This window comes from Eleginops maclovinus, chromosome 21 (assembly GCF_036324505.1).
Source record: "Eleginops maclovinus isolate JMC-PN-2008 ecotype Puerto Natales chromosome 21, JC_Emac_rtc_rv5, whole genome shotgun sequence".
NCBI lineage: Eukaryota > Metazoa > Chordata > Actinopteri > Perciformes > Eleginopidae > Eleginops > Eleginops maclovinus.
Window position 1 is genome coordinate 14,060,998 of NC_086369.1, and position 19,547 is coordinate 14,080,544.

General features: G+C 42.1%; 2 protein-coding genes across 2 annotated transcripts; one reads left to right on the forward strand and one right to left on the reverse strand.

The window, feature by feature from the left end:
- The first annotated feature begins 1,669 nt into the window (after nucleotides 1-1,669).
- Nucleotides 1,670-8,312, forward strand: amer2 (APC membrane recruitment protein 2). Its single transcript, XM_063912582.1, has one exon. The coding sequence runs from the start codon at nucleotides 1,797-1,799 to the stop codon at nucleotides 3,849-3,851; it is 2,055 nt and encodes a 684-aa protein (XP_063768652.1). The 5' UTR covers nucleotides 1,670-1,796; the 3' UTR covers nucleotides 3,852-8,312.
- A 2,488-nt stretch (nucleotides 8,313-10,800) lies between these two features.
- On the reverse strand, nucleotides 10,801-14,546 carry LOC134884012 (beta-1,4-galactosyltransferase 1-like). Its single transcript, XM_063912583.1, has 2 exons — nucleotides 13,240-14,546; nucleotides 10,801-12,294 (listed from the first exon to the last, which is right to left on the reverse strand). Exons 1-2 carry the CDS (start codon nucleotides 13,621-13,623, stop codon nucleotides 11,623-11,625), a joined length of 1,056 nt encoding a protein of 351 aa, XP_063768653.1. The 5' UTR covers nucleotides 13,624-14,546; the 3' UTR covers nucleotides 10,801-11,622.
- Nucleotides 14,547-19,547: the final 5,001 nt, after the last annotated feature.

Genomic DNA, 19,547 nt, shown 5'->3' on the forward strand with positions numbered 1-19,547 from the left:
AAGGAGGAGGAGAGAGAAGGAGCAGGGGAGGGGAGGAAGGAGGGGAGAGGCAGTTTGTAAGTGGGTCGGGGTATCAGGGAGATTCATGGGGGGTTGGGAGGATAGAATAGGCAGTAAAAAGAACACTCACAGTGGATAACGCTCAGCAAAAAGAGGGGAACTCTAGTGAATCCACTGCAGGCGAGGATTACATGTTTTGGAAGACATGCATCCATAAAAGTGGAGATGGAGAGCAGCATCTAAATCTATTTTTTAGTGTGCTATACCGCCTCAATGACAGTTTGCACATTTGGAGAATAATTTGGTTCATCATCATACTGAAAGAACATGTATTACATTAAGCCATGCATATTTAAGAAGAACATAATCAGCGAGGCAACAAGTGAAGGCTATCCACTGCTTCCTCCTCCAGTTAGGGAACAGTTAACAGCTCTAGATGCCCACAGAAAGTCTGCTGGTTGCCAAGGTAGACTCTAACAGTATAGCTAATGTTAAAAGAAGGAGGATTGTATGTTATGTGACTGCATGAGTGGTTACAGACAATTGGACACACACACACACACACACACACACACACACACACACACACACACACACACACACACACACACACTTAGGAATATAGGATGACAGTTAGATGTGTTGTCATAGCTCTCAGACACCTGTTCCTCTGTGTCCATATGGAAGAGGGCTCGCAGCCATATGGTCTATAAGTCTGGCCCAAACTGTACTGTACTGGATGTTTGAGCTGTGTGTGTGTGTGTGTGTGTGTGTGTGTGTGTGTGTGTGTGTGTGTGTGTGTGTGTCTGTGTGTGTGTGTGTGTGTGTATGTGTGTGTGTGTGTGTGTGTGTGTGTGTGTGTGTGTATTAAGTAATGCTAATAAATGTATCGTGTTAAGCTAGTGTTTGCACATAGCTTTGACACGCCTTACCTCACAGGATGTTACAGTATTCAAATCTACTAAGGAATCATTTTAAAATAGTCAGGTGCAAAACTTGTTACAGTCCTGTTAGTCTTCTGAAGTTTTCCACTTCCATTTAACACAGACATGTAAGCAACATTAAATTCAACTAACATGCAAGGAGTATTTATAATTAACCATTCCACTCCGTCTTATGATCCATTGCAAAACCTCATGTGTAATCCGTCATAATTCATAAGTGGGTGTGTTCATTTGCCTACTTACCCAACACACTGAGATGTACAGTGCAGACACACACACACACACACACACACACACACACACACACACACACACACACACACACACACACACACACACACACACACACACACACAGAGGGATGTTGCACGTGGAGCTTGTAAACTGATGAGTATAGGTAAAAGAGAAGAGCAAACATTGGTGACAGGGTAGGTAGATGAAGAGAGGAGGAAGAGGATGGGGGAGGGTGTGGAGGACAGACACTGGCGCCCCGCCAACGTTGACGAAAGCGGCTTAGCCCACCCAGTTGCCATGGTTACAGTAAGGAGCAGGTCCTAGCATGTGTGTGTGTGACTGAGAGAGAGAGAGAGAGAGAGAGAGAGAGAGAGAGAGAGAGAGAGAGAGAGAGAGGGGGAAGGGGAGGGGAGAGGAGGGGAGAGGAGGGGAGGCAGGCATTGAGAGAAAACCAGCAGGCAAGCATTAGAGCAAGTCAGAGTGGGAGTGAAAGAGCACCAGACAGCAGGATCGAGAGAAAGAGTGAGAGAGAGCGGGTGAGTGTATGTGTGGACAGAGAGAGAGGCAGCTAGAGAGCTTGAGGCAAACGATAGAGTGGGAGCGATAGAGTGCTAGATAATGGAGCTGCAGTCGGAGTGTGTGGAGCCTCCTGTGGCCCCTCAGTGTGACCCCCAGCCCACAGGGAAGATCAACAAAGCTGCCTTCAAACTCTTTGGGAAGCGGCGCACCGGTTCTGGGATGGCCAGCTTCTTCTCCTTCAGGAACAAAGGGGCTACCAACAGTGGGAACAACGGGAACTCTGACAATGGGAATTCTTTGAATGGAAACGAGTCAGCGGCGTCGGTGGAGCTCGTTAGGAGCAAAACCCACGATGGACTAACGAGCTCTAACAACGATGCTGATGGACAGAGAGGGGAGGGGCTGGCTATCATAGAGGCGGGTCCGGTGAGGTCACTCAGCAAATCGCTAAGTTTCTTCTCTTTACTCCGACGTGGGAGTTTTAGGTCGAGTGAAAATGGAGGGACGGGGCTTTCCAAAAGAGGGAGGGGCCTAAAGGGCTTTTTTAGCAGCATGCGATGGAGACGCAAGGAAAAAACAAATGATGGAGAAGGGGACGTGGTGGAGCGGAAGCTGGAGAAGGATGGGGATGTTGCTGACTCTGAAAAGGTAACGGATATTACACTCACACTTGAACCCCCTCCGCATCACCAGGTGGATTGTGTAGATGCAGGGGCATCACCAAACCCAGAGACTCCCACTACCAGTGTTACCATGACACCCCCACACTGTGTTGCCATGCCAGGGCCATCTGGTGAGCCAGATTCCCCCTTTCCTTACACACCCACTGACTCGCCACTTCACCCCCCTATCCAAATAGCCAAAGCATCAATTTCCAGCCTCACCCCTTCACTCGCTACACCCCCTTTGGATCGCTGCAGCACGGGTGACCCCACCTCAGAACCCTCAGTGGACCGCCTCTGCTCTCTCCTCTTCACTGACGTCACGTCCCTCAAGAGTTTCGACTCTCTGACAGGCTGTGGTGACATAATTGCTGATGCTGAAGAAGAGGGGCCAGCGGGTAATGGGGGCAGTGGAACCAGCAGTAGCAGCAGTGGGGGAGGAGGGGTGAGTGTGGGATCAGGTGTTGGGAGAACTGTTGGTATCACCAGTGTCCCGTCTCGTAGCTCCCCAACCAAACCCCCTTTACCTTCGCAGCGGATCCAACACATGTTCTCTGTTTCTGCAAGCTCAGTGCCTTCTTCCCTCCCCGCACGGGCCCGGGCGCCCCCTCCACCTCAGCAGCACCCAGCCGGCAGCGGTGTGGTGGCCTACATGGGCGGAGGGGAAGAAATGGCAAGTCCAGAAGGGGTGGACGATGCCGACATGCAGGGGCTCTGGCACATGCTTCCCTCCACAGGTGACAACTCCCCCGCTTTGCCCCGATCACACCAACCTTCCTCCTCTACCCCGACTTCCACCTATCCCCCTCGTGCCCCCTCCAGCTGTCACCTGCCCTCAGCCCACAGGAGCGCAGATAGAAAGATCCCCCAGGTGAAGGCGCTGGGCCTCAGTAAGATTCCATTAGGTGGAGCAGCAGGAGGCCGGGCAGCCAAACCCCCTCTCCCTCACACACATGGCCGTCTACCCACATCGCCTGGAGAAAAAGAGCCCCTCAGTGATGAGGGTTACTGGGACACACCAACAGCAACGCCCACAGCCACACCTGATGAGAGCGGGCTGCAGCGAAACCAGAAGAGTGCTCTATCACGTGACAGTTGCTCTGGGGACCACCTGTACGACCTCTACAATGACCCTGAAGAGGAAGGAGATTTTGAAGATCTAAACAGTACTCCCTCTCCATCCATGGAATACAAACTGAGCCCCACCTCACAAACAACCCCTCCTTCATCCTCCTCCTCTTCCTCTTTCCAATCAATGAAAGGCAGCACCAGCCTTCCTCGGGAATCCAAGATCCCAGTGAGCAGCAGACAGACCCCGCCTCCCCACTCAGTAAGCCAGTCAGCCCTCTCGTCTGTTGTAGAGGCTGAATCCCCTCCACCAAAGACCCAGGCGCCCCCTCCAGCACGCACCAGAATCCCTGTATCCAAGGTGCCCGTCCGTCGTTCTGGAAACAAACCTGGCAGCACAAAGGGAGCCGCCAACAAGAAGTAGCTCTTGTGGAATGGGTGGTTTCTGACCTGCTAACTTAAAGACCTGAGTGTACATCACTTCTGTGCTGTTTATGCAGAGCCAAATGTTTTCCCAGACCAAGACAAATGTTGAGCTGTAGAGTTAACAGCCAATAAATTCCTCTCAAATCTTGAAAGCTCTCAATCTTTATGTGTTTTGGCTTATGACGGACTAGGAAAGAATAAGTGGTTTTGTTCACTTGAGAAAGTCACGAGGAGACTCCAAAACGCTGGGTTAACACTTCACAGCCCTGACTGGAACCTTGGAGGTTGACTCTTGACAATCCATGGTCTTGCAATAGACACACATGCCTTGTAACTTCCTGGGGAAAAAATCCTGACCTGCTGAAAGTTCTACTGCACACTGCAAAACGAAAAGAAAATAAGCAGAGCACCTTTTGCATTTTTATTATGGAATTCCACATGACATAATTCCTGATACGGACCTAATCCAATCAAAGTTTTTCCTGAATTTTTCATCCTGTCTAATCTGTAACTAATTACCTCCTAATCCTTTGATTTTAGAGCCAAAGTGGAAAAAAAAAATACCCTAATCTTCATTTCCCAGCCTCTGATAGTCTTGGACAGACTGGACAATATCCATGGGCTGGAATAACCCATACTTTTTGTTTTGTTTTTTGGATATGCTCTTTTTCTGAGATCTGGGTTTATTAATTACCTGCTTTGTAGCTACAAATGTGGTAAACATGCCCTGCAGAAGGCCACATGATATCCTGTGTTTTTTTCGAATGGGAGACCTCTTCAGTTTTGACTTTTTTTTTATTATAATTATTGTGGATGGACTAAGTTTTGCATCTGGATCTCACTTACACCCTCAATCTCTGGGATTTACAACTGTTGATTCACTAAAGGAAACATGTAACACTATCGCAATACTCGACCTGGAGGGATCCATTGCACTGATGCTTCAATACTCAACAGAGACATGCACACACACACACACACACACACACACACACACACACACACACACACACACACACACACACACACACACACACACACACACACACACACACACACACACACACACACACACACACACACACACACACACACATTTTCTCCCCCTCTCTGCATGCAGTGCCACATAAGGCACAAAGGTCAGGGAACATCATCTAACACTGAAGGACCGTACACACACTGTTCAACCTTGGCACTGTATTTGTAGCTACACTGGATGACTCTCTTCTCTAAGGACACATGCACAGACAACCAGTTGTTTCTCTTAGTACTTTCTCACTTGATTTCATACTGTTTTTATATGTTTCTCCGTCCTTAGTCATCCTGCTCGGATCTAAAACTGTGACTGCTTCTTAATGCTCTGCTTTGTCTTCTAACACGCTGTACAGGATGATGTGAGTGGATGTCAGGAAGATGAATAGTTTCAGAGAGATAGAATGTGTCTGCAATTCTTTTAATAGAATGTTTCCTAAATTAAAACCCAAGCAAATTCTGTCTTTCGAGTCCTTCACCCATCCTCTCTTGGCTGTTCTACTAACGCAGCTGTGCGTGAATGTAGCTTGACATCATTGTAGATCATTGGTCAGCATATATTTTCCTCTGTTGGACTGTTTTCCTCTTTGCCCGTCTTTTGTGGGGGCAAGACAAATGGTGAAGTTTACTGTTTTCTAAGACCCCCATGCTCTGAAAAATGAAGACAAACTATCGCGTGTTGAGCCTTGCAAAGCGCCACTTGTATTAAGAATGAGGGGGTGTTTGCTGTGCTAAAAGGCCTTTGTCAGTGATTCAGCGAGACAAGTTACAGGGAGCAGAGTGTTCCCTACCCTTCAGTTAAAGAGAGGGGTATTTGTAGGGAAAGACATTCAAGATGAGGCAAGTTTCTCCACCGCTAACCACAACGCTTCCAATGACCCTTGAGGGTTATTCTAGTTCATGATAGCTTTCCATCTCAGTAAGGGTGTGTTGATTGATCCACAACACCGCTCCAGGTCCTTCAGCCTACTGCTGGTGTAGTGCGGAACAGGTCATGAGGTACATGATCTGCAGTAAGTGTGTTCCCCCTCCGTTAAAAAGGGCAGACTAAAGGTCTTTTGCGGATCAGAGAAATGTCACTTCATGTTTTCCCTGCTTATAATTTGTTGTTGCTGTTTTGTTTTAGAATGCAATCACTTTAGATCTCAATTATTCAGATTGACAAAATACTGATTACATGGAGAGTTATAGGGAATCGATGTAATTAAACTTAATGCCACTGTCAGCAATAAATAGGCAGTAATGTTTTTAAAAATAGAGACACAGGAGGGAGCTATGAACTAAGGGGAGATGTCGTTATGCATAATGTTTGGCACTCTTCTCGGTTGATGTACCACGTGCCGCAGGAGTTGATTTGCCAATACACAGTGACAATGCAAGTTGACCACAACAATTACCACACAGGCCTGCCATATTGCCATATGATTATCATTTCCTTGTTTTTATACCACTGACATCTAACTCCGTTCTTTCTGTTTTAAAATGTTATCCTTGAATTCGCTGCGATGACACGCGTTAAGTTTTCCTTCTTTTTGTTACCGTCTGTCTGTTCACAGTGCTAAACCTTTCCACTTTTCATATTTAATGAATAAAACTGTTTGCGCTGACAGACGAGATTCTGACTCTTTGTGACCACATTTACACATAAATCCATACACTTGTCAGAGGCTTTGTATAATTAGAGCAAAACCGGATAGAGCCCCTCTCTCATCTACTCCCATCCTCCATCTTTCCTTCCCCCACATCCCAGTTGCTTAAATCCCCACAGAGTAGCTTGGGTGGGAGAAAGGGGGAGACAGAATCACTTTTGTTGTGCAGCTTGTGGCATTTTTTATTGTGGCGTCACACTTAGAGAGAGGGTCTGCTTGGCTTGGGAGTTATACGTTATCAATACATTTTATTGATTTGCTTTTGATGAAAGCCTGATGGATGTGGCATTGTCTGCTGTTAGTCTCTAGTGGGAAAAGACGTGTATGGACAAAGACAGACAGCCAATATGATGACAAAGACAGGCGGCTGATGCATGGTGTGGAACCCTGTGCACCTGTGAGTCCTGAATATAGATGAAAGGGGGCAGGGGGGGGGGGGGGGGTCTCATTGTTTTGAGGCGGACACATGTTGCTAAAATAAGCTTATATGTTGTTGTGGTATAGGTACCCCTGCATGTGTAGTAGGAGGAGGATTTGGTGCAGTGCGAATCCCCTTTGTAATGGTGCAGCAAACCCCCCCTCCCTCTCAATCCAGCTCTCTCTCTCAGTTTCTGCACGTTGATGTTGATGTAAAAGCCTTACGTAAGACCATAACACTCAGTTGTTCCAGCCCACCGGATGAAAGCTAGTGTTGCTGACAGTGAGAATGGAGTGTGCTGTTGTGCGTGTGTGTGTGTGTCAGCTGATCTCATCTCTAATCTGCTGCTGCTGCTGCTGCTGGATGTGGACGGGCGTCATCATTGTGAGCCATGTCTGTGTCGGCCTGTGCATGTTTGTTTGGGTGCATACATCCGGTATAGGGGAGGATTTATTATGTGGTGAACAAAAAGCTGTTATGCAAGTTACTGGAAAGACAGAACTAGGAAGGGACAAATGCAGGGATAGAGTTGTATGGGTTTGTCTGGCCTCAGTGGTTTTAGATAAATCTTTTAGCTAGCTGGTAATTATATATTTTGATGGAAAGCACCCACTATTTGCAAAAACAGCATGATGGTATACAACAATGCAGTGTAAGAGCAGCACATGTAATAGCAACAATAGTCAGCTAACTGACCCTGAAGACAATTAGAGCAATTGTTTGTTTGCTAACATTAGAAAAAATGTGCTAACGTGTGTAAGTGTTGGCTAACATTACCCCCCAGCTACCACACCAGAGCAAAAAAGGGTGAATTTATTGCTTTTAACTTTCTATGTTTAAGACTATGAATGTGCTGTTTCTTCCTAAAGTTACACTCCCATCCTGTTATTATTTTGTCTTATTATATTTATTATAATGGCGCTTCTTACGTAGAATCGTTACTCATAATATCCCCTTGAACAAGCATTGCATTGCTGTTCATTTTTACCCATTTCCTTTACAACCCCTTTGAAAATCACACTGATACATAAAGCAGAAACAAACTGTCTTGTTGTACCATGGGATTCATCAGGGAAAATATTTCTTCTTTCCTTTCTTCTTCTTTGAATCCAATTCCTACATGTGGCGCTTCTTGCGCATACACACCCAACCACGCACACACAACCTTGCTCAACAGATTTCCCCTGTCAGTTTGCTCATAACTTATACACTCCACATACCTAATGTCTAATCTCATCAGATATTTGCTTTTCCTTCATTCATTTGTTTTATTTGAACTGTTTTGTCATCCTGTCCTGTCACCTAATGTATTAAGTTGCGGCTTGTCTCTATTCATTGAATAAAGAAACAAATAAAAGTTCCATAGCTTTAGTGTAAGAGGCATAAGTGATTCTACATATGGTGAATATGTAAACTGTCATCATGTCTGCCATGTTTGTCTTTCCAGTATTTATTTTGGCGTGTTGTAAGTTGCCATTGAGTGTCATGAACAAATATTCATATTTAAATGCAACTTTACTTAGCTACAGTTTAGCAGTAGATATCGATTGATCGTCTAAAAGATTATATGAATATAAAATACAAAAACACTGAGCTTTTCGGATAGACTAAGTTATCCCTCTAAGCAAGGATGTGCTAAATAAAAAATGCTGTTGGTGAAAATTGAGATATGAAAAGAGTAAAGTGAAGGTCGTACTGATAATACAAGACAATGACATCATGAAGGGTTTCCTTGCCCTGACAAATGCGTGTGTGTGTGTGTGTGTGTGTGTGTGTGTGTGTGTGTGTGTGTGTGTCCGTGTGTACGATGGAGCCCTCGGTACCATTCAAAAGCTGTACCCCACATTTCTCTCGGCAGCCTCTCTACAGTCGTTCCCATAGTAACACCACTAGGTCAACCAATGAGAAGAGGGGGCTGGGCAGGAAGGAGGATGGGGGAGTGTTTCGGGGGGTTGCTGACAGTGTGTGTGAGACATGATTGAAGTTGACCTGGTGCAGTAAAACATGTATACAGAGAAACACACACACACACACAAACCTGCATGTTGAAACCCGCATATACTGAACTCAGAGACACACATTAAGGAAGAGTGTAACATCCTTTAATAAACCGAAAGCATTCAGAGAAAAGAGAATGCAGTGGTTGAGATGTAATCATCAATACAGTGCTCTGACGTTAAGCACACATCCCCAACACTCTCATGTAAAGGTTCACCTCTGCATCCTCATGGGAAGCCCCCGATCCTCCATCCTCCCTCACTTATCTCACACTCTTTCTGATACCACACTTCCTCTCAGGGCAATGTTGTGCCATGCTTTCAAGGTGGATCCGTTTGGTACACAGTGAAAACATGAAGTGTGACACTGCTGAGTGAAGCTGCATCACACCATCAGTCAAAAATGGACAACTGGTTTGCACAAGTTCACCAGGAAATTACACATTGGGACCTTGTGATCAACCATAATAGGAATAAATGATGAATAACCAGATGAATGATGACTGACGTTCCCTTTAAGGATTTTAATGTCAGGGAAATGAGACAATGGTCTGATACACTTGTTAACATCATTAACAAGTTTGCACGCTCCAAAGTGTGTGCTGCCTCTCATTTACTTGTGTTGAAAAAACACAAGGCTCACGGTCTGAGTCTTCGCACTTTAAAATGTAAAGTGAAATATTTTTAATCTGATTAGTCCATTTATTTAAAATTTGTCTATTTCATACATTTTTCCCAAAAGTTGGTGAATACTAATTGGAAAATTTACTCGCAAGACATGATAGAGATAGGGTGGAAAAAATGGGGGGAAATCATAAAAATATTGCCTTTAATTGTTCACTGAAACGTTTAAAAGTTGACTTTAATTTGATTATTATGTCAACAGATTAAACATAACTGTATGAGTATAAAGTAGAAAGTAACAATATTCAGTTAAAAAAAATAGGTTCAACTTAATATTATTGCTTTCACCTAACCTCATGCAGTTATGTATATCTGTTGATTCAGTTTTTATAACAAGTACATCAACGTTTCAAACAGGTTACTCCAGCTCTTTAGGACGATGAGTTGGACACTTCATTCTCTCACAAGTTTGTAAGTCACTGGTGTAGAAACTACTTTCCTTGGAGGGCCAAAACCTAACCTTAGTGTCACAGGATAAAGCAAACACCTATTGTATTGTGGTGTATTGTTGAAACAGCAAAGGGATAATAAGATCTCAAGTTTCTTTTCCTGAGATGCCTTTTATCCATGCGCAACTGCGTCGCCCTTCTTATCTTAGATCACTCACCACAAACTGATTTCCTCAGCAAAGTTTCCCTCTGCCATCGCTGTGTGTTTAAGGTATGGAAACTATTTAATAAGTAGGCATGCTATGACTTCAACGAGATAAACAACTAGTTAAAGGATTATTTTTGACCTACCTTGCTGTAGAGCGAGTGAAGCGTAAACAATCTTGTATTTTTCACTGAGAGTGATTTGGATTCATCCTAAAACCAGTTTGATTAAAGTCTCAGTTATTTAAAAAATCTGTAACAAGTAACTGCAGAAAAACTACACACTTTGAACTGTGTGCTTTTTAAAATAGCTGTAGGGGTGTTTGATTTACTCTGTGGAGTTCCCCATGCTTCCACTTTGGCTACAGCTGTGTTTCTTAAGTTACAAGTTATTGGATATGATGCAATACAAGTAAAAAAGAAGCATTACATGAACCCTTTTTTTAAATGTTAGTGGGATTAATCGTTGTTCTCTTTTAAGAGAAGTTAAGGCAACAGGGTTTAATAAACAATGCTTGTTAGTGACCCAATGTATGTTCACAAGCAAGCTCAGTGGCCATGAATGTCATCACAGTTGTTTTAAAATCTTTATAAAACTTTCCAAAACATCCCTGGAGTTCACAAGACAAAGGCATATTCGTCACATGCAAAAGGCCATAAATAAAAAGCAGTAAACCCATATTTCCAATTTAAAGATAAATCAACCTGTTCATCCCCGCCACTATAGAACACATTTACCCATTTTTGATTTCATCACACCTTCAAGTATTCACAGGATCAAACAGTTATCTTACTTCTTACAGCTAGGACAAATGTCTCAGTACAAAATCATTTAGAAAATATTGTGACATGAGAAATAAAAAACCCATCACCTGATCACTCGCCAACACGTAATGGGTGACAGCGTACGTCATTAATAAAGGTCAAAATGACAGCTAATTAAACTTGATTAAGCATGAATATGTGGTCTATTTATATATAAAAACTTTGTAAAAAAAAATCTTAAAGGTTCACAAAAAAATGGTAATCAATAAAAAACACTCCATAAATAAAATAGGTAGATTGTCTTGTGTTTAATTCACTATCTATATTTAACAATGCTGATTATTGCATTACCTTTTCGATTGTACGATTGTCATATGCAAGGTGTTCCAACAATTGTACTTCATACTCATAGCATTGGCATGGTAAACTTGGACACCGCACACACACACACACACACACACACACACACACACACACACACACACACACACACACACACACACACACACACACACACACACACACACACACACACACACACACACACACACACCCCTAGTTTTCTTTGACCATTGACACTAAAACAGCAATGAGTTAACAGCATTTCCAGTTTCGTATGTTCCACCATCTTTTATCCGCTTGGCGGAGCGTTGATATCCACGGTGATGAACGTGTACAGAATATCCTTCCCAATCTCCTTGACTGTGTATTTGAGGGTATTAATCCCATCTTTATCCATGTCTCTATACGTTTGGCTCAGTTTACCCGGATTCTTTGGATTAGCCTCATTGTGCAAGTCTCTCTGATGTTTGATCATCCTGTACTTTCCCAACACAGAGTCCGGTCGAGAGATGGACATTCCACGGTAGTAAATTCGCTTATAGATATCATCGTCCTCACCCCCCCAGCCCCAGTAAGTGTTTGGGAAGCCATTAATCTTCAAGTATTGTTGCTTGGACAATGAAGAAACCCCGCCAAAGTAGGTGTTGTAGGGTAGCTTGAAATTAAATTTGTCCATAGCTACGGCCAAGTGTCGAGGATTTTCATAACACCTATAGAGGTTACGGTCGTCGATGGGGACCAAATCTATGTCCGAGAAGACAAAGCAATCATAGTCATATTCCTTCAGCGCTTCCACGTAGCCGACATTCATCAGTTTAGCCCGGTTGAACACTCCCTCTCCGTCCTGGTTGATTACATACACTGTGTAGTCCAGCTGCTGTCGTATCAGTATGGGATGGAGATAATACAGCCAGTGCTTCAGGTGCTCATGCCGATTTCGGAATGCAATGATGATGGCCACCTACACAAGTGACATAAGGAAGTTTGCATTAATATGAATGTAGGGAAATTGTTCTTTCTTTGAGTAAAAGAATCGTATAATTGTCTTTAAAATGAGCTAAACCCGTTCTATGTACATTCTATATATACATGCTGATGGGGCTTTATACTGCAGGCTGATATTTGGAGTTGCTGAACATAATACATTGTAGAGGTAGCCTGTATATGAGACGTTTAGGGAACATTGTGTACAATAGAAACAAGAACAATAATTAAGGGAATATCTGGCCTTCTCTAGCCATCGTCTCCCCCCCACCCCCTGTATGTGATAAAGGTTTGTTCATATGGCAGGAAGTGGGGGCAGAATCAGACCCAGGGGTTTGATTCCATTAATGTCGTTTTCTAATTGTTTCCACTTTGGATTAATGCAGCACTCAATAAAGAAACTGTGAGAGGTCCTCAGAAGGGTTAGGGTTGGGGTCTTTATTCTCTCATGTTGGTTAGCATTCCCATTTCAGGAGACATTTCCACGACACGATACTTAACATGACATCCAAACTGTTACTTCTTCTATCTTACATAAGGCAGCTTTGGTGAGTTCATTTTCTACTCATTAAGTCCCCTCATATGTTTGTATAACTTTGGATCTCATTATGATTTTTAAATTGTAATTATGTAAAGAGAAAATACAAATTAAATCAAATAACATGTAAACATTTTACTTGATTCTTGACAGCTATAGGTCCATTTAGAGCTACGCATGAAATCAAACATGTTGACAAATTAACATGATATCATAAAACTTGGGATGCCCCAAAATGATATACATCACCTATACGGCATTAAGGAATTAACAGTTGGTGAATTAATCTGAATTTCCCCTAAGATATAATATTATAACACACTATCTAATATTACTAACTGATCCAATGTATGTATTAATTAGTCTCTCCGTTCATTCCCCTACCTTCTGCCGGGCGATGCAGTCTGGTGGCTTGTATCGTCCTCCCTCCTGTAGAGTAGGACCCATCTCCTTTCTTATATCATCCAGAGATCTTTTGCTATTAAACTCCACAAAGAGGGGACCCACAAGATTTGGAGGGGTGTCAGGGCAAGTTTCCAAAGTCTTCCTTGGAGTGGGTGGCTTCTCTGACTTTTCTTGGATGGGACTAAGGGATCCATTCGTTGGTCCTTTGGTCGACTGAGGAACTGTCTTGTCTACCTTTACCTCATGATGCAACTTTATAAAAGGAGTGAAAGTGCTGTCATTTCTAAAGTACAGAAGCATCACAAAGCATGCCACACTGAAAAAAGCAAAGAAGCTCAGGAATTTAAAGAGTTTTTTCAGCATTTTGCTACCCCTGAAGTTGAGTCCTGTACACTCATCGGCTCTCGTACAGCACTGCTCTTTCTTCACACTTTGCAAGTCAAAGGTGTTCCTAACAACACAGCTGACAGGTTTTATATACCTGGGAGCAGCTTCCTTGTTCGTGTCAGCAGATCAGGTTCGGAGCACCCTGTCAATGGTTACTCACACAAATCTTTAAACACTTGTTTCCTCTCACTTTTATCTTTTTTATGGCTGATTAAATTGAAAGTGTATTGCTGGGTTTACTGTCTACAATACTATTGCATTTGCTCTTATCATTTTTTGGACATTGTCCTACCTTTAGACTTACTGTATATGAAACGTGAACAAAAAAAGACAAGAAGGAAATATTGGCAAAAAAAAGAGTTATCCTTCTTTAGATATTAGAGCAATAATTACACCTCCTGTAGATTGTCAAACAGGGTCCTCTAGTGGTAGGATATTGACAATGCTGAATGTCCTGAGTGTCCTGTGTGGAACCTGGCAGACCAGAAGTTCACTTTCTTTAAAAAAAAAAGAGTCCTCAAATAAGCTTATAGAAGTTCTCACGATGACAGGCTTCCTCAGCCAGATCCTTCAGAGTAAACAGAGACGTCCCTGGAAAAGAAACATGTCCACACTTGCCTCCTGTGTCTCTGAGCGTCTGTATGTTTCCTCTGTAGAAAAAGGACAGCGTGGTGTCCTTGAAACGTAGAACAAGATGTAAAATTATTCCGCCGGCTGTTAATCGGTCCCCTCACTGATAAGAGTCGGCAGTTGACTTCCTTCCCACAAACACATGGCAGGGTCAGTAAGGGGAGTGCCAAAAAAATGAGGAAGCAAGTTCAATGCGAATGGCAAACAAAAGAGAAGGGTTTCACTTACAAAGATCACACCCAGCTTTCTGAAGCAGGAACTACGCCTGAAGTTGCAGGTGCTGAACAGTTTCGTTTTTGCACTTTATTCACTTATCAAAGGGTAACTTCATGATGTGTTAATCTCACATTGGTTAACAACAGCCACATCAATTTTACAGTTTATGATTGGTTGAAGGAACCCACAAGACACAGTATCAGCTTTCAAATTCGAATGTGTAGGTTTTACATAGTCATATACTGAGGGTTAGCTGGATTCTCCAAGAAAAAAAGCTGGGTGATATGATGATAATGTGGTTATTTTATGCCATGTTTAATATGACAAATATATGTACATTTCAATACATTTTGATGAAAACAATACTTTATTTTTAACCATCTACACAGAGTCAAACAAAACAATATATAGTGTTCTGCTTTTAGGGTATCCAGTACGGACATTCATAACGTTCATGTGACATGAACAAATTCCCACTGAAAACAAGGAAGCAGTGTTAAAATCATGTGACCTTATCTCCCATGATTGATCCACAGAGACAACATTCCTTTGAAAGCAGGAACATGTTTTGACAGATGGTCTATCAAACACTAATTATTCACTTGTGTTTGGAGTGGGTTGAATGAGTGTTTCAGTAATGTGGTTATTCCAAAATAAAAAAAGGACATGTGAGTGAGAGGAAGTGGTTGTTCGGTTCCTTATACAGCTGACTGGTGGAAAAAGTGTGCCACAACATCCAGTCCAATTCATTACTGAAAAACGATATGGTAAGTCCAAGCATCGGTGCGCTTTTAACCTGTCCAAGTTCAGAGAGCTGTTGAGGAAGAATGGACATGCAGCAAATAAAATAAGTTTTAAGAAATGGCTTTGGAAAACAATCAAATTGCACGAGATAACACCATGTTTGAGACAAGTCTTTTCATAATAAGGATCTAAGTCTATTTATGCTATTTAAACACACTGATCGATAAGTAGACCAAATGTGCAGCTACATATTTTTTAAACGCTGCAAACTGTGACACCAAGTGGTTTCTAAAAGCATTGCATCCTAAAACCAAATCATCTCTAGAAAAAAATATCTCTGGAGAATCGAATACCATGCATGCCTTCATATGCTTGCTCTCCGTTTTTTGGCACACATTGTCCCTGTTACTGAATAAATGGTGAACTGGTTCAACCTGTAAGTGTTTTTGGTTGTTGTTTCCTATTTTGATTAAAACAATTTATACATTTTTGTTGTGTTGTTTATGTTTTGTGTGAGCGTGTATTGAATTTGGTGAATGTCTTTATAACCACCTTTTATTTTGATGGGTTTGGTTGACAAAAACGTTATTAATAGGAACTAAAATTGGCAGCTAATGTAGACTTGGCAAAACATAAAAGAAAATGTGTGTCTCTGTATTCCGTATTCAATTGGTCGCTTGAGTCGTGGAAAGACAGCTTAAAGTAAGGCAGTCGGCTTTTGTCTGTTCAAATTTACACTGTGCCCTCTGACCTCTTCTTTTTTGTGACCATCCAACAAAGGAGAAACACTGGGAATGTTTGGCTTCAGTGCAATAAAGACACAACTAGTTTGCCTTTTTATATCTTCCAAGGCTAATTGGGGCTAACAATGTATTCCCATGGTACAGATTCTCTCCAGCTGCTAATTCTATTTATGTAAGCCACGGCTTTAATCATTGTTACTGACAGAAAATAAGCAAATGTTCCCACATTCCCTTACAATTTCCCAGGACTTTAATAGAGATGTGCCATTGTCCCCTGGTTGCCTGTTTAAACCATTTACTCTGGTTCATCATGGTCACCATGGGGATTCCTTTCTGTTTTCATTACTGCTCCAGCTATGTGATATACATGGATGATATGTTGATGTTGGCACTCGACTCAACTTCAGTTCTCAGGGTTGCAAAATAGCCTAATGTGCCAACCAAGATGTTAATGTTTGCTTAAATCATAATTCTGTCTAGAAGTATTCTAAAAGCAACCATTAAAGCTGATGTTTTAAACTCCCCAAAACTATAAAAACACATGGGTACATTTTCAGTCTCAGGTATTACATCAGCAGTCTGTGGATATGTTCCAAGGATTGTGAGGAGGAACTGTTCAATAACTAAAGTGTTACACATTTGAGTTAATATAAGGAGGAAACCAGGTTGTAACTTAAGAAGCGTGACATTTTGTGAAAACAGAGCTGTTTTTAGAACTCGAGTTACCAAAGCAAATACATAGGGTAGTTTGTAAAGAGGACAATGTGCCGTATCTACCGGTAGATGCCAAGATCACAGTATATTTAATATCATTATTGCATAAAAGGTAGTGTGTATCACCACTAGAGGGTAGTCAAGCATCACCGAAGAAAAGTGAGACACACTGTACAAGAAGAGAAGTTTCTCTTTGAGATTACAGAGATTTGGCACACACACACACACACACACACACACACACACACACACACACACACACACACACACACACACACACACACACACACACACACACACACACACACACACACACACACACACACACACACACACACATATTACCTGCAATCTCATGTGCATTAATGTGTGTTTCTGCGTATAACTAAACGTTCACATGTCAAGATTAAGAGGCGTTTTTGTCAGATGTAACATATAATAAAGACATAGAAAGATGTGACACAATGGGGCAAGTACAAATGCATTAAACTGTGTGTCTCTTTCTGAGAGAGTTCTGCTTCCTGTTCCTAACCGCACTCTTTTGGATAAATGTGTAAATGTGCTTCTTTCTGTACAGAAACCTGATCCTGAGGCCTCTATAGCTGGAATCCAGCTTTGGTTTGAAAATGTTAATCACATTTTTTTCCTGTTTTCTCTTTTGCTTATTCTTGCTGCTTCCTCCAACTCCAATTTTAGTACTGGAATGATGCTTATCAACACATATTTGTAACCAGAGGAGTAGACTTGTTGGATCCAATCTAAACCGGTAAACCCCTGCTGATGGGGCATCCCTTTGGAGGTGGGCGGGGGTGCTGTTTTTGGCACCACATATTACTTAGCATGCATGCTTGTGGTATCAGAGTGACATTTATGGGAAAACCTTTACAATTGACTAATTAAGTAGAAGAAAACAATGTTAAAACAAGTGTTTTCATTTACTCTCTGTTGAGAAGTTCCTTCAACTGATCCAAGACTTTGTATGAATTCTTTGGTCCAAAGTATTTCAGTATTTCTTTATTGCCATTATGGGTGGAATTCAGTGGATCAGTGCATCATAGTATGATCATTAAAATAACACAACACCACATACGTGCAGAGGCTGTTCATTTCTGCAAATTCCAGGATTTTCTCACAGTGATATGGGTCACACTCAATCTATTTGATACGGAAATGATTGTAGAAGCTCTGGTCTTTAGATTCGGTCAAGGGTGCCAAGAATGGAACTACAGGACAAGACACAGGGGATTATCTCACAATATGTATATGCAGCTTTTCCCCAGATTTCTGTAGCGTATAATGCCCCAAGAGAATATGCAAAGCTGGCATGATACAGAACAACATACTCATGCACTCCTGAAAGTATGAATATATTACATGCATTCATTTAGTGCAGTCATGTAGACAGATGTGAACACACACACAGACACACAGACACACACACAGACACACACACACACAGACACACACAGACACACAGACACACACACACACAGACACACAGACACACACACACAGACACACAGAAACACACACGCACACACAGACACGCACACACAGACACACAGACACACACACAGACACACAGACACACACACACACACACACACACACACACACACACACACACACACACACACACACACACACACACACACAGACACACAGACACACAGACACACACATTTATACTGAACCACAGCTCTTAAAACAGCCCTAGTTACAGCAAACAGAACTCAGCAGTTTAGTGAAACATGATGCCCAGACCATAAAAGTGTGTTTATGTTTGTGTGTGTGTGTGCACGTATGTGTGTGTGTGTGTGTGTGTGTGTGTGTGTGTGTGTGTGTGTGTGTGTGTGTGTGTGTGTGTGTGTGTGTGTGTGTGTGTGTATGTCTGTGTGTGGTTTTGAGTGGTCTCAGCTGTGTGGGACGCAGCGCAATGACAGCCAATCAGAGCTAATTCAGAATCAGAGTGGTTTTGACGGCTCCATGGTCTACCCGGGGGAACAAAGCAGCAGTTTGTGGGTGTGTGTGTGTGTGGGTGTGTGTGTGTACGTGTGTGTGTTTGCACACCTCTCAACCTTACTCTGCACTCCACCTGCTTCTCATTGCTCAAATGGTCTGACAAAATCTGTTTTATGATGTATTCAGCAGTTATGTTTCAAAGCTTCTATTCCATTCTCCCAAAATGGCAGCAATTTATTACATTTATTTGAAGTGAAAGTGATCAAATAAATACATTAAATGACGCTTTTTTGAGATGCCTTTAAACCTACACCATATAACTGAGTTTTAAGATCAGCTGTAATGTGAAACTTATATTGATCATGGTCAGCAGAGTTTAATGTTGTTTAAATGAACCCTGATTGCAATACTGGATGTAAAAACCTCCAACAGTGTTTTTTCCATCACTGCTGAATGGAAAATGATTGCAACCTGATTATACATTTAAATGATAAGTTACTGATTTATAATATTGTGTGCATACTTTTAATTTTGAACATAAACTATTCATGTGTTTAAGATGAAACTTGAGATTGTATGTCCAACACTGGGTCAAAATAAACCATATTTCTCTTAGTGTAAAAAGCCCAACAGTTATATGGAAAATAATACTAACACTGGCACAAAGCGATTGGTTACTGGATATGTTTCCGTAAGACTTGTGCTGTCGTAAACAACCTTTGCTCTTAGTCATATTACCTTATTCATTGGACATGTCATCTTGTCAGTGCTGCATGACCTTAAGTAGGAAAATACAAATAAATTATATTTTAGTGACCTTAAACAAGTCATGCCACATTACTGAGTTTAAAGGCTGCTTTAACCTCACTGGTGGTCCGACCAGCAAAGACC